A 21,106-nucleotide genomic window follows, 5' to 3' on the forward strand; every position below is an offset into this window, starting at 1 on the left:
TTGTCGGTTGAGAGGTAACATAATTAACCGCCAAACGTTATACATTGCAATATATGATTAACCCGTAAGTTAAACAAAACATATAAATAGTTTGTTTAATTTATGCATAATTTGCAATACATAATCGGGGACCATAAAATAACATTAATTATTTTACGGTCCCTTATTTAATTTAGTTAAATTTTGTAGTTCTAACACTCAAAACACAAACTGTTTATATATGATAGTTAAACGTTCACCTGTTTACTCATGCATTTTTTGTAACCATGTGGCACAGTTATCTAGATAAGATGGAAAAGTACCTGATTAAGTTTTCAAGGGTGATAATGTTTTCGATATATCTTCTCGGATTTACATATCATTTATTCTCATACACCGGCGCCTAATTCTGTAATGGTTAGACGATCGTATTCCTTCGCATCCTGTTTCACTTCAATGTTTCCAAACTGATCTATATTTTCCAAACAAATTCTTTTGAAATAAGTAAGAAGTATATCGTTTTCAACGATATCAAACTTATTTTATTTAAATACAAAATGTTTACACTCTGAACGAATTCATGAGCCGTAAATGTTCATAAGAAAAATATTCTTTGTTTATCTGTGTGTCCAATACCCAATTAACAGCGTTATTTTGATCGTGATCAATACAGTTAAAAACTGCCTGGCAAAATAAGTGTATACCTGAAAAGTGGATTTGACCAAACAATAAAAAACGACAATCTTACTAGGTTCAAAACAAACGCGGAAACACTGAAACGTAAAATCCAAAACAAAACTATGATCTCTGTATCAAATACATCACCGTCAAATAAACGTATCGTGTTTGTGGCATTTGATGCCCTCAAATAGGTATACTTTCTATTGTCATACAGTTTGGATTCTATACTATAATGAGGATTTCGTATAATAATAACAACACGATTTTATCATCGATTGACATGACGGTTTTTTAAAGTCTCGCATCGATTATAAGTTTGCATTTAAATAAAATATGTCATCACTTATCATATTTTTAACAATATATATTAACTATAAATATTTCCGATAAATAGTGTAAAAAATAGGAACACTGTTTTAATGCTTTAAAAAGAACATTTTCTCAGAAACTATGTGTTGTGTATTAAAAATGTGTTTAAAATGTGCACATAAACACAAATAACAAACACGTGTTTCTATTTCATAGTTTATTCTGTAGCAAATAATATATGCAATTGCATATATAAACAATAAGTGACAAGAGCGAATTGCTATTGTAAGACATGCATGATGAATTTGAGAATGCCAAGCAAAAACTATCACAGAATAAGATACAACACTAGGTCCAACTTAATAACCCATCTAGCCAGACATATTGCCCGTGGTTTGCCTACAGCGGCATGGCAGTGTTTAACACAAAAAGAACCAGATTCCTCTGTCTATCTAATTTTTGATAACTTGTGTAAACTAAATAAGAACCGAAACAGAAATAAATGAAAAATAAAATAAAAGCATTTGTTTATCAATTAATGTTTGTTTCAGAATACATATTTATGTTTGTGTCGACTACAAACATTACAATTGAATTATTTCAGTTCAAATGACGTTTGACAAACTATTATTTGGAAGACCAATCGCAGCCAAAATGCACGAGAAAAATGAGTGATAAAAGAATTTATTCGTTGAAAATCTATATAATCTGCAAATGATTGAAACCGGTAAAAAAGTATCTTAAGTATATCTCAAGAATAAAATGCGTGGCTTTACCAGTCGCAGAATGCCGGTTTGGGTAAGGCTGTAAATAATGCGTGGTGCGTTTGAATTATTCATACACAAACAAATGCTATAATAGTATCCCCTGAGGTGACCAAATGTAGCCAAGTTGTAGCACTTTCAAGCTAAACGTCTACAATAATATAGTTCTCAGTCATAAACTATGGCACTTAATCGTTCTTTGGCTGTAGCTATTCCATTAAAAACATGAAGATTTAAGCCACAATTCGTGTATACGGAAGCGATATTGGTCAAGCCAGTGAAGCTACTCCTAAGCAGGTTTAATGTCGCTTATTTACAAGAAGCCAACAGTGCTTAAATCATATTCTATTTCGCCCAAGCGATTTGGTATATTTATAATATCGTAACAACATTCTCGTTTTGAAGGTAACGTGGAATTGCATTTCTCGCAATTCTCTTGCAATTGTGACATTATGAAACTACATCTACCTCTATTACTTTCTAGACATGTGTTGCACATATAGATGCATACCTGTTTCTTTGTGGTATAGTAAGTTTGTTTGCTGTACAGTACGTTCCTGTATACGCAGTAGAATTCAAGATTCCGTTCAACATTTCGTAATATTCAGCGTTTATGTGATAAATTGATATATTTAAGTAAATTGAGCACAGGTTATATATTTATAAGATTGACCGATTAACTTCTACAATTGTCCGTATAATTGTGAAATTTATTAAATTAGATGATATTAAAATTAATTAATTTCAGATAACTAAGTAAAGCATGGACTCACATAATCTCACCTGGAAGTAAAATCGGTGGGGTTTTTACATGTAAAATATCTTGTTTTTAATTTCATAAATCTTAAACTTAAAAACGGAAAATAACGAAATTGTTGACCCGATGCATTGTAATGTTTACAGTATGTGGTTTAAAGTGTTTAACAATAAAACATACATACATTAATTAATTAATTCGTGAAAATCTGGCAAAATAGCTAAGTGATATGATTTGTGATTGTGGATATTTAGGCAATGGATTCATGAATACAGACAAGACACAACACACATACATCTTGACAAACATATACACAATTACAATAACAATAATAAACATTCATATGAAATGCAGTACAATAACAACAATAAAATGAATTACTTAAAACATAACATTTACTATATACCCTTTTTAAGACCGAGACGAGTACCCTTTCAACCGCGTAGAAATACTAGAAAAAATAGTCCCTTGTCTTTGGTATGTAGTTTCGCTTACGTTAGAAATGATGGATTGTGAATTTATAAATGGAATGCAACCGACATTTTTTATAAAATAAATCAACCTGAAATTTAATCTTTGGTTTTAGAATTCAAGTGTCATCTCTGCGGGCGTTAGACGACATTTTCCATGGAAGATCAAAGAATTTGAGGTACGTGTGGTACTTTTAAATTAGGAATCAAATTAAAATTTAATTGTCAAATCTTGAATTATAGAGTGAGTTAATTTATCCATGCAATGCTTTGATGAGAACACAATTCAAGGCTCACTAAAGCAAATGATGCAATATCACTTGCCTCTGTTCTTGTTAATGGAATGTTGAATAGCTATGTGACTTGGTGGAAAAAGTTGTTTTTTCAAAATACTAAAGAATGAACTATTTATAAGAATGATTCAACCCAAGAAATTTTTAACTTAATTTATCGCACGATTCATTTGCACATTATCGTTGAACGGCCAGCTATTTAAAAATCTGCTTACATGAAAATATTTTCTGATATTTTCGTATAACCGAGACTGGTTACTCTCTGGCGTTGACATTTTATACTATATTAAATTTCATATTTTCGTACAAAAGTTTAACATCTCAAAGTAAATTATTGTTATTTTTTCCACCAGCATTCAAGGTTTAGACTGCTAATTTTCAATGAACGAAGTAAATGCAGACTCCCCAGAGTGTCTGGATAAAGAGGAGATGTCTAACAATATTTCATTGTCATAATAATCATAAAAAAACGAAAAATGCTTACATCCATTTTGCATAACTTTACAACAGGACTAATTCAAATTCTTGTGAACAATTATGCCCACAAAATGTTCAACAAATTAATTTTGTTTCCAAATGTTATATTATGAATTAAATAGGGTGATAAATATATTCAAAGGCGACGCGCACATTGCAATAATCATTCGCATTGAAGAAATTGATATAAACTGACCAATCCATCAATTCTCCGCAAGGCATTTTCTCGTGTAGATATCAAGGCTGACTGCCTTTCTAGCAACTGTATGCATAGTACCATTAACTATGACAAGTTACGTCACATGACTGTCACGCAACACCAAGCCACCAATCAGCATGCGGTGGGCGTGGCCTAATTCGGTGGCATCTGTCGAACTTCCAACCCTATCAGTCTGTCGCTGCCAGTTGTGTAATGATGGCTTATTTTTCTTTATCGGAATCCCGTCCGTCACCACCTGGTTGATCGATCTGCTTGCTCTCTTTCTTCCATTTCATCCGTCTGTTTTGGAACCAGATTTTTATCTGTCTTTCTGTCAAGCACAACGCATGCGCGATTTCTATTCTGCGTCTGCGCGTGAGATATCTGTTAAAATGGAATTCCTTTTCAAGTTCCAAGGTCTGGTATCGAGTGTATGTTTGTCGGCCACGCTTTCTGTTTGGTCCTGCAAAGATAGAAATGATAAGGTTAGCGTTGATTAATGTAAAAATTCAACTTTCAGATTTGTAGAAAATTTATATAACGAAATCTAGATATCTTTGACATTTATTGGATTGAAATTTAACAAATAATCAGTTGATTAATATCATATATGGACAGAACGGTTGTGACTTGACAATTACTGCAGATTAAATGAAAATTTGATAGATAACAATTACAAAAATATTAAATTGAAGCGAAAACACGTTAACATTATCGGAATTGTTATGTTTCTTGACATCGGGTATCAATGACGGTTTTATGAGACATCATATTTAGTTTGTAAAATTATGAAATATGTAAATGGTAAAATTTGATAAAATGATAATAATATCTTAACCGTACATGTATCGAAGTCATGGAGCGTACTGTAATTCAACCTGTGAAGGATGCCAGGTTCCTCGCCATGTTTATACGATCAGGCTTACGGTAATGAATGTTTAGGGAAACGAGATATATGGCTAATATGTATAAACAAACAAAGTAGAAAGCGAGCAGATATTTTACACCCCCTATGGAGAATGCTGAGGCAAGAGTGTCTGGAGTTGTCTCCCTTACACTAAAAACAAACTAGCGCAGCAGGTACTTGGCTGGACTATTTTCATTCGCTCAGCTGCAAAAACTGTTGGCCGCTTCGTAAAATCATCTATGTCAAAAATGATTACATTTAGGAGTTGGGTTTTAATTTCATTAGCACCGGTGTACTGTTGCCAATTAGTTCTTTAACATTCTCTTTATTCTATGAGCTAATCACTCACATGTATCTTTTGGTTTGGGTGATTATAATTAAATCTTCCTATCCACGTGAAGAGTATCTACACCGAAACTGGTATCATTTTGGAGTTAGATTCTGATATTATTTGCCTTTCCATTGAAACAAAATATTGTGTTATATTTATTTTCTGAATATTTATGTATGTAAAACTATAAAACTAAAAATATCTGATGAGTTTAGATACAATAATTTAACTTTCGTAAACTTGCCTTGAAATTTGAAAAGTAGTCCATATTCCAGTTATTTATTCAGTTTTAGATGATTGTTTTCTTTGTTGACATAAATGAAACTAGCAAGCATTATTTCATTTGCTACTAATAAATATATGTCTGATTTATAGATCTTTGTGAACTGGAAGACACAAGGTGTTGCGGCCAAATTATTGTAAGTAATATATTTCGTTAGTTTCATAAGTGCTTAATGTTAATTCTCAAGTTTGTTAACTCGACATTTTTACAAAAGTATACTATGCCAAGATGTTCACATATGTGGTAAGATTTCCTCATATTTGAAAAGTTAAACACTTTTCAAATGCGTTACAAAGTTATCGAAATTTTGCACAATTGGAGAGGTCATATTGAATTTGACAATAAATGATATTTTTAAGAAAAGTAAGTATATAATGACATGACATATTCTGTCCGATAATACCGTATATGGAATTCAGAGAGGGTAGAGATAAGTTGGGCGAGAACGTATGTATTCATTAATTGATATTTCCAAAAAGAAAGTAAATGGCTTTTTCTTCGATATTTGTTCATCCATTTGTCTTTATGGACAACTTTTTACTATTTGCAAATTGAACAACGCTGTTGTACACATGTCTAAATATACAACTAAAGGGAAGCGACTCTGTTAGTCTTTTAATCCACCTGAAGGGAATTTTAGTACTCGATGGTGCACGACTGTTATGACAGGTCATTGTCGGGTTATCGATGTTATGCGATCATGCGAACGAGACTAGTCTTTCCTTTGAAGTCTGAAGCATGATAAAATATTTGTATATTGCGTGACAGTCATCACTTAAATGCTGGGGTTATGGCGACAAAGACTGGGCACATTTCTATCAAACGTCAGACGAAAAATCAAGATTGCTACAATCACTTCACACCTGTGCTAAAGATAGAAGAAACACTTGATACAATTTCTTTTATGTCTGTTTATCGAAATACGCATGTTCAAACAAACTTGAAATGTTTTTTGTAGATAATTTGATGTCTACGATACATTCCTACCTGTCGATAGTAATTTAATTGTATTTTTGCTAGTGTATGGCTGCTTGGATATTCATAAATGTAATAACATTTTGTGTTTGGGAAATTTGGTCAGTCTTCCATTGATGTTAAAATGTTGGTATTTACACTACAACTGTCAACAAGAAAAGGCTTGCGCAAGCCTTTTGTTTTTCAAGAACCCAAAATATATTCATTCTTCCCCATCCATATCCTTACCCAATTAGAATACTCCTTGCACGTAATAGTAATCATCTCTTATTAATGTCTCTTTTGCTTGTTTGTTTATTTGTTTTTCTTATATTTCTGTTTTGTTGTTGTCTTCCTTTTAGGAGGAAAAACTGTTTTGTTATTTTTTTCCGGTTTATTCTTGGTAGAAGCCTCACCATACTGACTCCTCATCCATGGGTAAACCGGAAGTGTTGAGGTAGAGTTGCTGTCACTTCCGGTGTCGCCACCCGGTTCATTTGGGCACCCCGCAGGATAACCGTCTGACCCCTGGGGTGATGGGCTGGGGGAGTCGGACTGCGGCAAGTCAGAAACTGTGTCTTTTTCACTGTACCCGTGTCCGCCATTAAGTTTGCAGCTATTGAATTCTGGGACGTCCGTTTCCGGTATTCGTTCGACGAACTGGCGACAGTTTTCGCTGTTGGGATTACTGTTCTCGTGTGTACGATAAAAGTCATTTGATTGGACGTGGCCCCCCATAGAGCGGACATCAAGTCTGTCGTATGATGGGAAACGAGGGTACATTGACTGAGTATTATAAGAAGAATAGGAATAGTTCTGTAGCTGCCGAACTGAAGGATAACTAGAGTTCGGCGTCATGTGAATCTGCCCGCCATTGCACGAACCGAGCGATGTTGGTTCGAGGCTAGAGTTATAGGAATTAGGAATATAGGAACTCATAGTCGGGCCCTCCATCCTTGACAACGAACAAGCAGCTTCAGCCCAACACAACTTCAAAAGCCTTCAGGCAGCGTTTACCGCCCGCCAGTCTTCGCAAATACTAATTAATTTCGTCAGCTCTGCAGACCTGAAAATATACAGAGAAAATCAACAATAAGCGGCTTTATTGGAAATTACCCATGTCTTTTGAAACTGGCTTTACGATGGAAATAAAACCCTCAACGACACAATCATGCATGATCTTCAGACAGAAGAAAACAATGTTAAAATATCTGCACAAGAATAGAGTATGTGGTTTAGTGACCGTACATTATCATTATTTGCAAAGGTTTACACCCCGTCTTTAAATCTCTTTAGGGGACCGTTGAACAATGCCCGGCCCCTGGTAATAAAACCTGTACGCCAGCATCCCACCCTCCCAAATCTATTTCCAGTTAAATAAATTTCATCTGAAGGAGACACGGATAGATAAAGCGCTTTGCAGTTTACCGAAGTATCCAAAGCGATTTCATTGAAGTTTAACGATTGACAAAAAAACCTCCGCGAAGTGAAGGGGTGCCTTAATGCACCTATAGTATTCGCGGAGGAGATTTCTTTGATTTTATCATAAATCACCTACACCGATAACACTTATTTTACATGGGGAATATTTTGTTATCCATTCTAGCTTCCGAGAAACGGTCGTAGGACTAGCGTCGTAAATCAGCCCCCGACCCACAATAGTGAGGTGACATCAAAGGAGCGTAGAGCCACGTTCACATTTGGGCCGGAGCAACACAGGACACCGAACCTTTATACACGCAGCCTGGATTTTAAAACTTGGAGGTAAGAAAATATCGTCGTGGTTGCTCGATAAGACACCATTTCGTTGGCTTTCTGTGTCGGTGTCTGATGTAGACTTTACCTTACTTTGCCGCGTTGAAAGTCAAGCCAAATAGTATAATATCGGCTTGTGAAACACAGTTGTTCTAAATGCAGTCACTGTTAAAAGTGTTTCGTTAAAGACTATGGACACTATGTATAATCATAAGGCTCTGGTGAACATAATACATAACATGTGTCCTTCGTCAGTCATGCACGAAAGAGTAATGTAATATCTACATGGGCACAGGACAAATATTCCAGGATATGTATACATGTACAGGAGGAATTCTACAATACAGAAATATATATTTCAAAGGTTATAATTTGCTATATATTTCCATTATTCTGCGGCAAAAATTTGCTTATGAATTGATTAATTTTGTTTTAATTGAATTGCATTCTTATTTCATCTAACGTTACAAAATGTTCACACCAAACTTACAGGTGATGGTGATAACAAAATATTTAGCTCATATGTTTAGTTATTATCAAAATAAATTAAACGAAAATCATTCAATGATCATAATCAAAACAATAAACAAACATATAGTACGGAAATAGTATCAATCATAAATACAACTATGAACATGAAACACCAACAAGCTCAGATCATCGAAAATTCAATAAACTCGTTTCATCAAAGCATGAACAGCATTGACAAAACGTAAACAAATCGCTGCTAATATTCCCTGAAAGCAGAGATTGTAAATGCTACTTGACCGTGTTGAATTGTACAAGAAACACTTACTGAATTGGTCATCGTTGTCCATTACTGGTCATTTCCCTATATTACCAACTCCTGCTAGAGCTCTTTAGCTATTGTTTGGCGGAAACGGGAGAGAAAACTCGCCCGTTCTTGTTGAGTGTAAAAAATCAATCTTTCTGGCAAGCTGGTATCCTAGTCGACGCCATTTTGCGGGTTTTCCGGCCATTTTGTTTAAATATAACTGTGGCGGTAGATTGTACATTTATCATTTGTTCGTCGAGCTAAACAGACAAATTTGATGAAAAGAGACAAGCTTGTGACTCGACATGACCAAGTGTCTCAATTAACGACATTCCGTAAAAAATTGTCGCCAATTTTAATCTTACTTTACCAAACCCCCTCGATGTTAGTAAAGTTTGACGCTGTTATATTATTAGAGATTTATAATATCCTATCTTTTTTGTTTATCGAATATAAATAATAAATTTCGAATTGACCTGGGATTTAAACTTTAAGAATTTTGACTTTGATTAATAGACTAAACCTTATATTAATCAATTAGTTTTTAAAAAAAGTTTATATACTAAAAAGAAATGGCATGCAATTATTTGGGTTTATTTATAACAATTTGTTATTAATCTCGAATATCTCATTTCTTAGATACATAATTGAATATATTTTCATGAATGAATATATCATATTTATCAGATGAATTCTTTCTGATCGCGGAAAATATTTTTTTTAATCTACTGACTTGGCGATTTTCACTTTCCTATATACCTATATAAAGCACACGCAATGGTCGTTACTGTTGATAAATAAATACACAGCCTGCTATTCATGAATGATAGCAGTGATAAATTCCATAACGCATGAGACATTTCACTGTACCTTAACAATGAACAAAACGGAATACCCTTGTCAAGACCGACTTCTATGAAATATACATGTGGTAAACATGAAATATACATGTAACTGACAAGTGGGGCTATGTTAACATAAGTTTGACGACAGGACAATTGTAGTTTCCGATAGTAATGTGAATACAATAGAAAGTACGATCGACATCCATGCCATTTAATTGCTTTCAAAGAAATTAATTTGTAACTCATATTAATAGCTTTTGTATCACTTAACAGTAAAATGTATTTAGGGATACATTAAGGAAAAATTAATAATATTTCTTTATTGTCAGACAGAAAATTGTCGAAACACTTCTATCGAAAACAATAGATTGGTGTGTTGTATTTAAGCATTTCCTTTCGTTTAACAAACGCAATAAAAGGCATTTTATGTTAAAAACATAAAATACAGAATAATTCCTTTTAAGAAACAAATACTAGAAATGTATGTGACATGTATTCAGTAAATATTGAATAGTGAATATTTATATGAATAATTCATACTAGTTTTATATGCATAATATGCAGGCATTCGCATATGCGGCTTCCCTAATAAAACGTGATATTGTTATAAACATATCACTTTGTTAATCGATGGCTTATTGACACGTCTTATGGGACTGACAAAAAGAGAGATCTGATTTTAAAAACATACTGGTTTCAGTTGTTGAATTAAGTTTACTATTTCAACACTTTGTTAATGTAAGTAAAGTATCACAATGTGTTAAGTGACCTGTTTGGATAATTGAAATATGAACAAAATAATTATTCTGTTAGGTTTAATTTCTCTATTTACACAGTTAAGTGTACAACATAGTTCCTTTAATTCCACGTTAACTACTCCTCGGCAAGACCTGTAGGATGTTTAGGGCTTTTCGTTACAACGCCCAGGCCCTCAGGTAGTTGTAAAAATCAATCCGGTGGCTGTTTATTGCACGAAACAGCTAATATCTTTAATCGATATAACGTTTACAAGCCTTCATCAACATTAAGGTCACTTTAGCCCATCAGATCGATAAACTAGTCTGAAAAATCACCAACACCTTAAATTGATTAGCCGACATTGGCAATCACCCTTACTCCATAAAGTGATGAGAAAATGACCCAATAAATTGTACCCATTGAAACACGACGGGGGGATAAAAGAATGTCTGTTAATGTTTCGTTTCGTCTCGATGCCCAGTTATAGTTTTACACACAAGAAACATTTGCTTTCATTTCGACCTATTAAGCAATGACTTTCTCGAAATAATCATACTTTGAATAAAGCATACCATCGGATTGTTTCGTTTCGTCTCGATTCCCGGTTATAGTTTTAGACACCCTAAAACCATCCCGTCGTCTTTCGATCTATTTAGCAATGATATTTTGAAATCCTCGCAGCGGGATTTCAGATGTTTGGGCTATGCGTCTCACACACGCATTTTGCTTCTTTTTTTTTGCTCAATGCCCGGGACTAGAAACTCCGAATATGTGTATGCAAAGCATGAAGACAGGCGTCAAAACCCATTCGTGAAGGCTTTGATAGCAAAGCCACCTGAGAACTTTGGTAGACGTCTATTCAAAGTCAGGATCCGTTCTAAACGCGGCAAAAGATCAAAGGCCTATTTCTTTCTCTCCCCCGTCGTTTAAGCATATAAAACGTTAAAAGAAAACGCATAAATCATGTAACGATTCAAGCATAGCGCCTAGCTACTCCAGCTATACGCCATATCGCTTAGCACATCGGTAGTTGGTAGGTAGATGAGATTTTCATCCCAGCATATGTTTTCAATAAAATTTGTATTGTCGTTTAGTTCAATATCTATTATGTATTATTTTCAACGTGGTGGGCAAATGTATTTTTGTCAAGATGCAATGTCATGTGTAATATCTGTATTTATGAACCAGATTTTTGAAGAGTGAAAATATGTCTTTTTTTCAGCTATCGTACTATTCAAGTCACAGCCGTTGTCTGATTTTAACGAAATATTAATTAAACCAAAAGGACTATGGTTAAAACATGTAATGAACAAGATTCGAAACTACGAGTTTTATGATATCATTGACCGGATCATTGTCTCTTACATGCATTTAACAAATTACGTACTGATGCGTGAAACACCTTTTTCCTGGCCTAAACATACTTTTGTTTTATATGTCAAAATGTGTATTCTGTCTTGACGAAAAATCACAATGTGAGATGATAAAAATGCTAAATATGATAAGTCATTTATAGGACAGCCCTTTCGGAAAACTTTTTACTATAAAACATCAATGATAAAAACAACAATTATATTCTAAATTAATTTGATAAAATTTCCATTAACCTATGACATTGCATCTCATAATTCTTGAGAAAACACTAACCCCATATTAATATTATTTATGACGTAGAAAATTCAACTTGTAATTAGACCGAATTAAAGCAATAAATTTAACAGTATCAACCGTTTTAAAACAGCGTGTTATAATTGTTTTGACACTTCTGATCTTCGCCAACTATTTCAATTATTATCAGACAATGCAGCAATCCAAGGGTTTGCCAGGTGAATTATCTTAAAACTTTTTTACGTTGCCAAATACTATTTTTCCGTGACTAAAGCCCATTCCATGGTTCAAATGCAGGGTTCACAAATCGAATAAATTGGAATTGAATATTTAAACTTCTTGTCGTTTAAGTGGTTTAAAATTCAAATTCGCCTTTCGTGTAATTTTTTACGCTTGATTTTCACTGTTAAATGCTTTGCAGAATGTCAGAATAAAATCTCGGCCCATAACGCGAAAGAGCACGAAGGATCCCTGCTTGATTTGGTAAGCTGCAAATAAAGTGACAATAAGATAGTTATGACTTCTCTCCCAAGCTTAAAACCTTTGAGACTTTCCCGAGCAGTCGTTAATTCGCTGTGCATTCTCGCACAGTCATTTAATATACGGAAACTCGTTCCTGTAGCATAGAAGGTACATTATTAGATCATAAAAAATCATTTCATTTGAAAAACGATTTGCCCGTCAACCGATCATAAACACTCGCCACAAACCATACCGTGGCAAAAGGCAGAAAATTTATAAGCCTTACAAGTAGCTATGAAATTTTTGATTGGTATGGATGATTTACAAACACATAGTGAGTGATAGATAAATTTGTGATTCGCAGGTTAATTACAGAGAACATAAACCAGCGCTGATTTACTATCGACACAGCGTAATAAATCTCTCGCCTTTCGACCAAGCATACATGGCTTGTTTACTCACAAGCTTCCGTCAAGGATACAGAGCATAGGGACTGGTTTCTTGGTGAATATTCTGTTCAATATCTTGAACATTTCAGCTTTTATTTAACACTGTTATTTTACGATATTCATGTGTGAAATATCAGAAATGAACCGCTTATTTTTACGTATTTTCACGTTTCTCTTTGAAGAAACATCTAACATCTAACATTTGTATGTTACGTAAAAATGATTTGTTTTTCATTCTTTGCAGTGGAAATAACAAAGGATAATCGTCGTATTAACATAATAAACTTAAATACTTACTCCAAAAAAATTACATGTTTACAAAATCATAATAATCATATGAATCATTTGTCATATTTGTAGGTGTTGATATTTTAAAGGAATTTCTACAAATGACATTTCAAAAGCTTATAAGTGATGCAAATCACGTGTAAACAAATCTCAGTAATCCATTAGCGAAATACACACGTGTAGTCAGTTCTGTCGTAGTGTACATAAAGAAGTCAATTTCAAATGAGATCTCACTGTTTGGCCATCTGGTACCTAACGCTAAACGTTCAAAACAATGGAAGCACGCACTGATCACGAATTCCCCAAATGCTGTTAAGTAATCAACGAGATCACATAATCTCACCTAACATGCCAGAAAAGTATAAATCTAACGTTATCGAAATCGATTCGCTTTAACACGTTTGTTATCGACAACGGTGCGTCAATGTGACTGACATCCTTTCATGAGCAAGAAAGATCCCCTGTGTTTACATCATAAGCAAAAACATTTTTCAAGAATATTGCAATAAAAACGAGAACATCTGTGGAAGGATTTAAGAGGCTAACTTACCCCCATAAGAACTGCTTTCCCGGCTGAGAGCATAAACACAGATCACGTGACCACTTCCCACCAATCATTTTATCCCTTTGGCACCCGTCACTTAACCTTATGAACTAAAGGGGTTTCTAGGCTATAAATTGTGTCTACCGCGTAGCGATTTTTCGTGACGCAATGAACAGCTCCGGTCGCTAATTTAGCACAAAACTCGGCTTTGATGAAAAGAATAATAATATTTTGCTGGGATTTATTAACTTTGGCAAAAGTTTATTTATTTATTTATTTATTTATTTATTTATTTATCTATCTATCTATCTATCTATCTATTTATCTATTTATTTTATTTATTTATTTATTTATTTATTTATTTATTTATTTATTTATTTATTTATTTATTCATTTATTTATTTATTTGTAAATGTATATTCATATCAACTGACGTATGTTTGTTTTTTGTATAGTCGTGTTTATTACAAATCCATGCATTTACCTTTTCAGATATCAGTGCTGAGAAAGGATGTATCATGTGAGTATGTTGCGAACAAAAGAATAAAATTAATTTCACTTAACCTGTCATAGTGTTTTATTTTTCTACAATTGAGAACTGATTTACAGAGTAGAGTTTATCAGTTTCGTGATTATTGAGCTAAATAATATCATCATCATAACCCAACGTACACGAGACATTAACTCGGATTCCGTTTTAATTATTTCATAATTTCACATCGATCGTCCACGACTGTTTGACGACTGGGCGAGCTATTTAGACCAGTAATAAACAAAAGATAACAACAAGATATATATTTGACTGTGTGAAGTAAACGAAATGGTACAAGATACATGGCTATGACAAAATACGAATGACAGAATCAAACAACACTGGACCAGCGAACAAACTACATCTGGATATTTAAAGCAATGAGTGTATTTGTGAAGCTGTTGAAAGACATCGGTAAGTATGCTCTTTTGCCGGAGTAACCTTTATATTCAGGCGCAAAGAAAAGCAAGCTAATGGATGTAATACTGGACGAATAGAATGATTGACAGGACAAAAAGAAATGTACATCAAACATATTTGGGTGGAATCAAGTTACCAACAGTTGCTGTGGACTTGCACACGAAGACAGTTTATGTTTGAAAGAAAGCGGGCCCCATCTTAGAATGAGAAATAGCTTTGAGAAAATGTAAAACGTGATTTAGGAATGTTTGCATAAATCTGGTAAATCGTTAACAAAACAAGAATCATGCTTTTTTGTTGACTTATTTGCAAAATGAACCTCAAGAGCAATTCCCACCACAAAGGACGGAATGTTGCTGAAGGGGACATGCAGTTAATGTGACGAAGTTCGGGCACTGATGTTCCTGTGCTTATTATTGCTGGTTTCTGAGCAAAAGTGCTAAAAGTCTTGTTAAAAAGTAATACATGTGTACTTACACGTGCAAACGAAACTGTAAAGTGAATGTTATAAAATAACAATGTTCTTTATGTAACAGGAAGATGAATAATTTATAAGAATGGTAAAATTATCAAAATGACATTTTTTGAAAGTATTCACGTATTTGCTATATAGAATATAATTGTATCTAATTTTGTGCAACATCACCACCAAACTGCAACGTTCAATCCAAAATCAATCATTCATCATAAAACAGACGTAAATCAATCACACAATCTTCACCAGAATACATACATCATCGCAATTATGAAATATACACAATTGTGTCCTCCCTGGATATCAATACCTAATACCTATACCTTTTAATACCTTTAAAAGATCCACTGCAAGGCACGCGCGCGAGTAATTAGCCGTGTGACCAGGAGCTCGAAGTTACAAGAAGGAATCAGAGATTAAACGTAAACTGTGTAACATTGAAAGTCCGCAGCAATAAGCAACTGTGATCGATTTCCATGTGATTCTCGTGGTTGTCGATTTCATGAATTATTCACATCAACCTCAGGTCTTGTCAAGAGCTCTTACATGACATTACCTCAGAAGCAGTGATTAGACATCACATTTAGTGAATATGCATCTGTATCGCATTTCTGCCTGTAATTTCCTCTTGGAAATACGGTTCGACTTCCGTCTGAGTCAACGGGTACCAAGCGCTCCATAAGGGTTTGATAAACAGCTGATAATATGCAATGGATACCCTGCGAGAATTCTGTTGCTATCTTCCATTTGCTGTTTCGCAAGGTCATGTGTTTCAACAAATTCATTTTTGATGAATATCCTTGCCGCGCTGAACGGCAATTATTATGACTAATTTAATTAATCCCCCAATCTCTGTATGGATTTTGATTTTTTTTTGTTTCCAGTGAACATATGTGTCTTCATTCAGATGCTTTTTAAAAATCATTTTCGTATTTGTTTTAATCTGTTAACACGTTTCTGCAGCTTGCGAACGACTTCGGGAAGCACACACATTAGAGACCTTATTAAAATTTAAAACCATACGCTTTTAACAAAATGTCTCATGTCACAAATTTGTAAAGGTTTATTCTTGAATAAAAATTGGCTTCAGGTTACTATGGAAATGCAGTATTGTAAAAGTGATTTATGGACAATATATAGTGGGTTATGCCACAGGTTAGAATGACCACGAAACCTCTTTGGAGATGATTTTAAAAGCTGAATGTCAGTGTTGCTGCTTTCCTGTGCTGAGGCTATCACACAGTTCACCGTGCATCACATCCAACACCAGAGACTGCTGTTTATTACGATGGGTCAAATCACTCAACGAAAATGAATCAATTCATAAGGATAAATTTACACGTTTGGGAATTGAACCCTGTAATCGATAGGGCATGACGTCACAAATCTGTGGCACGGTGCAGAAAAAAAATACTTCGCTGCTACTATACTCAGCATAATTAGAAACGCAACACTTGTAACACGCTGTCTTAGCGAACCATGAAAACGATACCAACAATTTGATTAATGATCCGAACGTGTTTGTTTTCATATAATGTCCTTTGTCCATGTCTGGAAGGAAGGCGGGATAGCTTTGTGGTTAAAGCTTGCAAAGGTCGGGTTCGATTTTCTACATGGGTACAATCTTTGAAGCCCATTTCTGATGTCCCCTGCCCAGACAATGACGGAATATTGCTGATAGGCAAACACGATCTCAACACAAGCACTATTCTGCCTCATACATTGCCTGAAGCGTTTTGCATGACAGAACTTGGGTGCACATCAAATATCAAACGACCTGGCTAAGAGAACACTGTTCATGTTTTGTTCAGATGTATGTATTTTCGGTGTTTTGTCGATAGGTAGAGACTGTTATTCATTGACAACAGCACCAATGCATAAATTTGTCATCCTTGCATGTTCATCATTCATTGAGCTCTAACAACTTCAAACGTTAACGATTTCAGGGTCACCAACTTATGAACAAACATAATCAGAAGATAATATACTCCTCAAGTTGTGATAGGGAAAGTCTGACTTTCGGGAGGGAACTGAACTGAATTAACGGGGTACATGGGGGGTGTTGTCATACAAATAGCATTCACTATTCACTATGGAACTAACTAATTTACAGCTGCATCACATGCTAAAATAGGTTAAAAGTATGTATCTCTATAGAAAAGTATATAAACGTGGGGTTGTATATGAAGGCATTCTTCTTCGTCTCCTTCTTCTTATTATTATTATCATTATTTACAGATTAAAATAAATAAATGTAGCAAAAGGGATTTGGGTGACCCTGGCACAGTCAGGCTGGTTAGGTTAATCACCAACTCAGGGCCCTTGTCCCCTCTACACGCAGCCCACACAGCGAATGGGACTTCTACTAGGAAACGTTGCCTAGTCGAACCCACCAAGAAAGTTTCGGAGAATGTGAATACCTCCCAACACTGCCGCCTTCTGCATTACCCACATTGTCAGAAAGGCTGTATTCCTGGCAGCAAAAACGTGTACTCTCAGTCAACAGATTGGGATGTACCAAACCTAAGGCACCGAGAAGAATGGGGAATCGGACAACTTGGTACTTGGGATGCAAGCGTGAGATTTCGAAGGCGAGGTCTGCGTCTTTGCCATGTTTTTCATGACGCTTGCAAATCACATTAGTGACAAAATGGACAGCAATGTCAATGATATAAATGTTTTCATTGGATTTATCAAAATGGACAAGATCAGGTTTGTTGGCCTGGATAGGTCTGAGGCTGTATACGGGCCTCTTCCAAAGAATTTTTATCATTTTCCATGACGCCTACTACATATTCTTGGTCGTATCATGTATGGACCTCTGTGTTAAAACCACAAGCATTGCGAAGACGGAAATAAAATGATCGAGCCACTCTATCATATCGCTTAAAATACTGAGTTTGTGCAAAAGCTGGGCATCCACTGACAATGTGGTCGACAGTCTCACCAGATTCCTTGCATAATCGACATTTCATATTTATATGTTGATGCAAAATCACACATTGACGTTGTCGAGTGGGAAGTGACTGGTCCTGAATAGCAAACATAAAGCCTTCTGTTTCACTTTTCAGGCCAGCCGACTTCACCCAAGTGAAGTACTCTACAAGGTTGCTAACCCTCTCAACATACTGAACATAAAGTCGATGCATTCGTCGCTCACATCGGTTCTCCTTGACAAACTGGGCCGATTTGATGTGGAACTTTGCTTGGTTGACACCCATTTCTGTAGCGTCCAGAAGTACAAAACCATCAACAAAATCAACATTGACATTGGGGTGAACCCACACATATCCCCCGCCATGATATTGCTTGAATATTGCTAAAAGTGGCGTAAAACCATACTCACTCACTCACTCACTCACTCTTTGATTTGTAATTAGAATATCCCCGAATGCACATCAAACGACAAGTCGCCAACATCAGCTGTCGAAACACCATGAACAGAAGATTACTCAAGTGCTGCCAGTGGATTCAAACTGGGGCGGACTGCATAAGAAACATACGTTCTTACTTTCGAGATACCCCGTCAAATATTTGTTTCAGTACGGTGCATAGAACATCACAGCAGAACAACAGAAAACTGCTTTCCTATTTTCAAATGGTACATATTTCAAAACACACAACCAAGTTAATCAAGTCGCGTGTTCTAACGTAGACTAATATCTAGTCTCTGCAATGAACATATCGTACAGAAAAAAACAGTTGTTCAGTTATCTTAATAAAAATATAATAAAAGGGAGCCCATTGACTCTCTTCATTTTCCGATACTGCAGTAATCTAGACTTGCCAAACATCATAGACTTGCATGGGCTGTATTTGATATATATTTGTTTCAGGGTCTGTAAGACAGACTTGTTCTAACGGTACAAATTTCGTTGTATTATAGCGATCAGCCTTTGTTGTATTCTAATGGTACATCAGGCTAGGGTATATTTTAACGGCTCAAAGTGATACCATGTTCTGAATAAATTCAAGTGAGGATTAAAGAAGAATTTAATAATACGAGAAGTTGTACCTTGTAGATTGTAGTGTTGTAAAGTACAATAGGACAAAGTGTAAATGGTTTCTGGAAATACACTGTATCTGAGTTTACATTTGGAGGAACATATATTATATCTCCGTGGATCCGTTTCAGCAGATAACCGAGACTGGTTACCCTTTCAGTGGATATTATATATTTATAGACTAGGGTATTTTGAAAGAAAACGTTCAGCTGTACATCAATGCGTACCATATCCAGGTCAAGGTAGCAAAGCAATACATTTATTTTACATCTTATACACACACCAACTGCTTGAACGGAATTTTGCAGAATGTATATCAAGGTTTTTTAACACAAATATCGTTGCGAACGTCACGATTTAATAGCCTTAGGCAAACAGATACAGCTATACCATATCGGATAGCACGAAATGTCGGCTAAAACGAATTAACACTAATTAAGTCAGGATAATAACTTATCTGTGTTTTTTTTGCAAATTTCGTATAAAAGACACTGGTTTTAAAGGATTTTGTTATACACAGTGTTGACTGACCGCTTTTTATTTTTGAGGCGGTTGAGTAGTCAAGTGCTTAGGGCGACCGCTCGTCACGCCGAATCCCCGGGTTCGATTCCCCATATGGGAACAATGTGTGAAGCCAATTTCAGGTGTTCCCCGCCGTGATGTTGCTGGAATATTGCTAAAAGCGGCGTAAAACCATACTCACTCACTCCCGCTTATTGTGTATAAATCATTTGGCATATACTTTGCTCAAAACCCACGCTGTCGAAAAAAGGTTAGGTCGAAATTAGTATGTTTGTCATAAGTCCAGAACGGTAATAAATGTCGTTATATTTTTAACAGTTTTGGAAGGATATTTATGGCATTGTAAAGCTATAAGCTAAACAGGTGAGAACAAATGCGACACGCTTGGATAACACGATAACATTTGAAAGTGGCATAGTGATGTTTTGACATAGTTAGATAGCCATCAACCAATCAGTGTCGTTGTTACGGTGTCACAACCAATCAAATTCCTCAGCAGATATATGACAATATATCCCAGTTCCACGACAGGATGGATTAGCGGACAACGTGAGTATTTGGGTGGTATGCCGGATCGCGAACCTTTACGCCGAGATGTGTGAAACAGGCCACAAAACTGACAATGTTTATTTAGTTATTGCTAAGGCATCGTAATAAATGTTACCATTTCACTGGCATTGAGTGACAATGAGATTAAGTTTCAAACGATACACCTGTGAACCGTTATCAGTAGTCTTGTTTCAACAGGTGGAACTCATCACTTTTTTTTACACAAAAACAACGAAAATACTACATGTTTTATAATTCAAATTGTAATAATTGAAATAATAAAATATCGTTTTTTTCGATACCAAACTGCCGGTCAAAAGAAAATATGGACTTAAAAATTGTTTTACAAACATTATCAGAACGTTACAACGCTATAAACAGTCGTTGAAACACTGCAAGCTTCGTGCCCAAAACACAACTTTGATACCTGTATCATATACATATCACCATCGAATAAAAAAAACATTTCGTGTTTATTTCATGTCCAGGCACCATCAAACATCGCTTTTGCCTGACAGTTATAAGCTAAATTACTAATTATGACTTAATTCGTTAATGTTCTAAAATAAAATTGTTTTGTTACAAGAGAATTGAAGACCTCATGTCCGAGGATTATGCTTGAAGTATTGAAATTATGCAATTTAAAGTTCATGTAGGTCGGTTTTCTATGTAAGGCTATTTATTTATTTATTTAAGTGTGATTGCACTGATTTATCAATATCATAGCTAGAAAAAT

The 21,106-nt window shown here is 35.1% G+C and overlaps 1 protein-coding gene and 1 long non-coding RNA gene across 5 annotated transcripts in view; one reads left to right on the plus strand and one right to left on the minus strand.

Moving 5' to 3' along the window:
- Positions 1–1,269: 1,269 nt before the first annotated feature.
- LOC139463916 (homeobox protein Hox-A6-like) overlaps positions 1,270–21,106 on the minus strand; it is a 77,403-nt gene continuing 57,566 nt past the window's right edge. For 2 of the 4 annotated variants that reach the window (XM_071245341.1, XM_071245344.1), the window contains exons 2-3: positions 6,821–7,470; positions 1,270–4,392 (exon numbers count right to left, since the gene is read on the minus strand). In XM_071245341.1, the coding sequence (XP_071101442.1) occupies positions 4,151–4,392; positions 6,821–7,358 (780 nt within the window). In that variant the 5' untranslated portion in view covers positions 7,359–7,470 and the 3' untranslated portion in view covers positions 1,270–4,150. Of the gene's footprint in view, positions 4,393–6,820; positions 7,471–8,955; positions 9,036–13,874; positions 13,891–21,106 lie in introns of those variants that run through there. The other 2 variants (XM_071245342.1, XM_071245343.1) reach the window with 2 other exon arrangements.
- LOC139463917 (uncharacterized) lies at positions 6,885–14,401 on the plus strand. The gene is made up of 3 exons (XR_011653080.1): positions 6,885–7,630; positions 8,011–8,168; positions 14,361–14,401. It is a non-coding gene; the product is annotated as an uncharacterized lncRNA (long non-coding RNA).

This window comes from Haliotis cracherodii, unplaced genomic scaffold (assembly GCF_022045235.1).
Source record: "Haliotis cracherodii isolate W230 unplaced genomic scaffold, xgHalCrac1.p SCAF_16, whole genome shotgun sequence".
Classification (NCBI taxonomy): Eukaryota; Metazoa; Mollusca; class Gastropoda; order Lepetellida; family Haliotidae; genus Haliotis; species Haliotis cracherodii.